This window comes from Scardinius erythrophthalmus, assembly GCF_964197995.2.
Source record: "Scardinius erythrophthalmus genome assembly, chromosome: 13".
NCBI lineage: Eukaryota > Metazoa > Chordata > Actinopteri > Cypriniformes > Leuciscidae > Scardinius > Scardinius erythrophthalmus.
This window is the reverse complement of record NC_138233.1, coordinates 24,678,088-24,684,255: the sequence shown is the minus strand read 5'-3', so window position 1 is coordinate 24,684,255 and position 6,168 is coordinate 24,678,088. Positions and strand designations below refer to the sequence as shown.

At 36.3% G+C, this 6,168-nt stretch overlaps 1 protein-coding gene across 1 annotated transcript in view; it reads right to left on the bottom strand.

The window, feature by feature from the left end:
- Positions 1–237: 237 nt before the first annotated feature.
- htr4 (5-hydroxytryptamine receptor 4) overlaps positions 238–6,168 on the bottom strand; it is a 111,055-nt gene continuing 105,124 nt past the window's right edge. Inside the window, exon 7 of the mRNA XM_081382394.1 lies at positions 238–712. Coding sequence (XP_081238520.1) covers positions 625–712 — 88 coding nt within the window. The 3' untranslated portion in view covers positions 238–624. The remainder of the gene's footprint in view (positions 713–6,168) is intronic.

Here is a 6,168-nt window from a genome sequence, read left to right as displayed (position 1 = left end):
GGATATACTGTATATATCCTTTAATCACGATTAATTGCTTCTGACATAAAAGTTTGTGTTTAAATAATATATGAGTATATAAATGTACATACACATATTATATAAACAAACTTTTAGATGCGATATATAAAATTTTGCGGGGGGAAACTGTGAAATCGCTCCTGCAATGCTCCCAGCTCTACCTCTTAATACTGTGATGTGATTTTTTTTTTTTACTCTTAACTATTTTTTTTATTTATAGAACAAAAATAAATCTTTATTTAGCGTTTGAGCCGTACCTTTCGGGAAGTGTTATCCTGACTCTAAAGCTAATGAAAGCCTCTCTGGATAAAGCTTGAAAGATGTATTTTTGGTTTGGAAATAATATTCCCAGGAGAACCAAAAAGGAAATAAACGCATTTGGGGGAAAAAACTTACCAACATTCCTTTACAATGGCAATTCATATCCTAAAATATAGACTTTTGGCAACATTGTTCTTTCCTTCATTGTTCAGCAGCTCTCTGAGCAAACAGTTCAGCTCCCAGTCCTCAAGTCCTGGAATGCTCCGGTGGCGTCTGAGCTGCAGGCAGGGCGGTAAGAAATGGCACCTTCCAGTGATGGTCCTCATGAGAGTTTGGCCTGTGTCAGAAACATGACTCCTGGGACTCTGTGTCGTTCTGTATTGACAGTTTCTCCTGTTCAATGTGGTTTCCATTGTGAAGAACTGAATACCTGAAAGAAAAAAAAGAAACCAGGACACCGCTTCAGTTACAGTGACACATGTAAAAGCACTCATATTCGTCTCTCTACAAGCTTTTAGAAGAATTTTCAAGCAATGTGGGGAAATATAAACCACCTCACCTCATTTGACAGAAGAGCCATTGTTGGCCTTTTCACTAATATGAAAAAAGGTTCTTTAACAAGGGCAGAATCTTTACATCACCTACTTCTGCTAATGGTGAGGGCCAAAAACAGCCCAGGTTTAAATATGATATCAAAATGGGGCTTTTATAGCTTTGAGGCCAACTATATGACAGAATTATCTTTTAGCACATGTGCACAATTACAATCTTGCTTACGTGACTTTTGTTCTTTTTCATATAATTTATTTATAAAGTACTTTTAAACTAATCAGTAGACCCAAGTGCTGTACACAAAATGCTACATATAATACACAATATAACAATACCATACACGTTTAAAGACCAGAGAATACAATTAAGTTTTTAACCAACCTTTTAAAACAGTAAAAGACGTAGAAGCTCGGACCAAAAATATTTTTGTTCAATCAAATACTTTCTAGAATGAGAATAAGGTCCCTTCCCTCATTACTGAACAGCAATGGATAGTAGAAATATATATTTTTTAATTGTTTAAAAATGGAGACATGCCATTCAACAGCTCTGATTCATGTATCTCAATCAGTAAAGGGTTAGATTTCCAGGGAATGCAAGAACGGACAAAATGTATACCCTGAATGCAGTGTAAGACAGGTAAATGCATTGAAATGCAAGAACAGGAAGGTTACTGATGTTGATGGAAGGTTACTGTAGTTTTTGCATAGTTAAATCTGATATAAATTAAGTTCTGCAGCAAAGAAACCCTCCAATACTTTTTCATACAACAAAGATTATAGGAGTGTTTCACAAGAAAATACGATTTCAGCCTTTAAAAAAAAGTACATTTAATAAAAAAAAAAAAAAAAATCGGAATTATTTACTAGCATTTTCTGAGTGAAAATTGTTTCAAAAGAAATCATACACCAAATTGTTTTTAGTGTAGCCAGAAAAAAAAAAACCTACACATACATTTGGGCATGTAGATAGACCTCCGCTCTGTCTCGTTTTGTTAAATTACTGAGACAGAAAACATTGCCCCATGCGATTGCTCCTTTTCTGTCTGTAGCCGCACCAGCCATGAACCTCCTTTTCTTTAGAAAAAGAAAAAAAAATCATTACAATATTTATTTATAAACAAGCAAACTAAAGGCAATTCCTGCAGAGCAACTGGGCATGAAATTTACCAGAACAAAAGGAAAACCTCTCAAAAACTCAACAATTCCGGGATTTTGAAAGGAAACATGCGTAAGCTTTTCAATGAAGCAGAACCCAAAATTACTACCACATTGCCACTGTCTAACTATACCGTTCACTGAGAGACAGCTCTGCACAGCCCGAGCACAGCCTGAGACATCTGTCAAATTAACATGATCTACTGCAAACATACTATCCTCCCCAATACCCTTCAGTAATAATGTCTTGATCATGCTGGTACATCCAATCTAGACATTAGCTGGCCGGATTAGAGGCAGAGCTCCTTAATTTACATGAACATGAGCTTTGGGTCATACACACACACACACACACACACACACACACACACACACACACAGGAAGGGTCTACACATCATTCTGACAACTTCATTCTTAATTATGTGTGTCCGGGCATCAGGGAAATGCACTAATCAGAGCCCCGAAGACTGATGGGAGAGAAGGCAGTGGCGTAGGGCTTGATTTAACCCTATTTTACTACATACACTCCGAAATGTATTAATTACAACAATTTTTAACAGGAACTTATTTACAGTAAATCTAGAGAGATACCAGTTCAAGTTTATTTTTGACATAAACTGAAACTATAGATGATGTTGGAGGGCTGGTGTGAAATAAACACACTGAAGTTTCAGCCTTCTCCTGGGAAATCATTTAGAAACGTAAAGGCAACTGCAGTAGAAATATGCATTTTCATCTTTCATCTTTCTGTGAAGGCAAACAAACATCATGACTTTAATTAAATACTTTCCAGTAGGAAAAATTTTATTTTTTTAAAATTGCTTTAAATAAACGCTTCAACTTTAATTAAAGTAATTTATTCCTGTGATGGCAAAGCTGAATTTTCACCATCATTACTCCAGTCTTCAGTGTCACATGATCCTTAAGAAATCATAATAATATGTTGATTGGGTGCTCAAGAAACATTTCTTATTATTATCAATGTTGAAAACAGCCGTGTGTTATGGGTTGGTTGCCAAATAAATAGCCTTTAATGACAAAAGCTCAGGAGAACAGATACAACCGAACAATCACAAACAAGAACGGACAAAGAACTAAGGAGAACTCAGGGCTTAAATACATGGAACAAACAAAAGGAACTTTCAGGGTCTGTTCTTTCTTTTGATATATGGCATGTTCAGATTTCATACAAACAAATATTTTGGGGGCCATGAACATTTTGTGAAAATTATTTAAAAAAAAAACGCTGGCGGTGACTGGTAACTTTTTTTTAAAAAAATTTAAAATTTCATTTTCAAAAAATGAAAACCAGTAAAAAATGCTGGCAGGGAAAGAATTGATATAACGTGTTTAAATATTCAGTTAGACACACAAGTACAAGCAGACTAACAATCGTCTAGAGATAAATGTTTTACAGTAATAAACCACAACTTAATATACCGTGTGGTGCCACTTATGAGAATAAACATTAAATATATTTTAGTAATCCTTTCATGTATATTCATACACAATGGCATTCAAAAGTGGCATCCCGATAGTGTTAAAAAAAGCAAATGTGACATAAAACGCAATCGTAACCTTTAGTTACTCTTCCATCGCAAATCGATGCGTATGGTCGTCTGCTAGTTATTTTAGTCGATAAAGTTTTAAATATGGATATTTTTCTTACACGAATGCATCGCTTTGCTTCAGAAGGCCTTTATTAACCCCCAGGAGCCGTGTAGATTACTTTTATCATGGATGGATGCACTTTGATGGACTTCAAAACCTAAACGGCCATTTGCTGCCATTATAAAGCTTGGAAGAGCCAGGACATTTTTTAATATAACTCTGATTAATTCGTCTGAAAGAAGAATGTCATATACACCTATGGCTTGAGGGTGAATAAATCATGGGCTAATTTTCATTTTTGATTGAACTATCCCTTTAAGTGATGCAAACTCCAAAATATATTCGTTTACAAATCATGCACTATGGTAAAGAGTGTTTTGAGGTCATAACGTTATTGGTGCAAGGAGCTGGGTGAAACCAAATCTTTATTAATTCATAATCTGCCCCTGTAATTGTGTATGAAAATGATTAAAAGTGCTTGATGTTCCTCTAGTGTTCATTTTGGTTGGAAACTGCAGGGATATGTACGTATTGGTACGTATTTAGCATTTTGCAAAAATGTTGCCACAGGTATAAGTATTTCCAATGAGCCGTGTTGAAAAATGCCATGTTTGGCAGGAAAAGAGTTTTCGATACTAGCATTTTAATGATATGCGTTTGAAATATGATTTCATAGCTGTTAAAATCACTCCATTACAACAAACCATGTTTCTTTGTTTGTGGAAACATGGTTTGATGCCGCTTTGATGGTCTTGCCGTACTTTATAGAGTACTATTATATTAGATCGTAATATTTATTAGATCACAATAAATTATCTAATAAATATATGCATGCTGTTTGCATTCTTTTAAATGATTTTTTTTTTTAATTAAAGCATTATTTGTATATTCAATAGGAAACACAAAGTTCTCAGTCACCGAGCCATGGGGTTTGCACCTGGACTCTGGATCAGGATTTTCAATGTGATCACCGAACGTGACAGACAACTCGCAGGTCCAGGCAGTCTTGCTGCAGTGATGACGTTACAGGCATCTGCGTTTCTCCACGCTCACTGACGTATGAAATTGGCAGCAGCTTACCTAAAATGCCTACAAATTCAGATCTGAGCTGCAGCATAACTCAGTCGCGGAGAGCAGAGAAACCGGAGTTACCACAGCAACCAGAGCAAAGAAATGACCAACCAACAGTGGCAAAATATGTTCAAGTTCATCACAAATACAGGATTTTTTGACATTGATATGGGAACGATCCCACCAATGTTTCCTGTGAGCTTCACGCGTGAAGGGTCACACGCTTCTAATGTTGCTGCAGCCCAGACAGACTCAGAATGACGTGTGAGAGAAAAAACAATTAATTTCCTGAACGAATGGATGCGGCATTTCAACTGAAGTCCATTTCCATGTCCATTGATTTTCAGTACGGAACTGAAGCTGTCAGAAATGTTGTACGTGGAAATATGCAGCTCTGATTAATTTGCAAGATAAGTGTCGCATCCTAGAACAGAAGTTCGTAGCGCGCAATAAAACAGAACAGCCTAATGATAAATAGCAAAATTAATAAAGGAACTGGTCCACATTAGATTAATTTTCTATTTCTAAAAAGTAGGATTGGGCTGATCAATCTTGAAATGTCAATACTTCTGATACTGATGTATATAAGCAGGATGTGATTTTATAATGATTTCAATGTAACCTTAATGCATATGGTACCACTCAAAAGTTTTTTTTTGTACAGAAATGAACAATTTTATTCATCAAGGACACATTAAATTGACCAAAAGTGACAATAAAGATGTATAATGTTATAAAATATTTATATTTCAAATAAATGCTGTTCTTTTTAACTTTCTATTCATCAGAGATTGATTTCTGAAGGATCATGTGACACTGAAGACTGGAAAATTCAGCTTTGCATCACAGGAATTTCAAAACCAATCAAAAATAATATTAAATGGTAATAATATTTCACAATATTACTGTTTTTACCGTACTTCTAAGCTTTTGTACTTTTGGTGAGCATTAGAGACTCCTTTCAAAAACATTTCTTCCCCAAACTTTTCAAAGGTAGTATATTTAAAGGAGAACTTGGTAACTTTTTTAACTTAATAAAACTGTCTAGAAATCGTTTGGATGGTTAAACAACCTGTTCTGGTGATATTGGTGACTTTCCCCGCTCCCCCCAGCGTTCCCAGGCGGAAAACCAACCTTGCAACTTGGGGACTACCGTCCCGGCAAGACAGAAATTGGAAGTCTTGTGAGAAGCGAGAACGAGAACGAGCGCGAAACACAAATTGCTTTACGGCAATTCGACATAAACACACACGCATGTATGATGTATTACCAGATTTTACCCACCTCAGTAGACATAGCTCCACACGATACAGTTGGCTTGCTCCGATCATAACAAACGCACATGAGCAGCGGTAGAGAGGGGGAGGAGGCCGCCGCAAGTGAGTTTTTTACGACTGTGTTGTGAAATATACGCCCCCCCACAGCTGTAGGGGGAGCTCGTGGGGAAAACATGCGACAACAAAAGGGAAAATCAGCGAAGAAGTGACTAGAGTT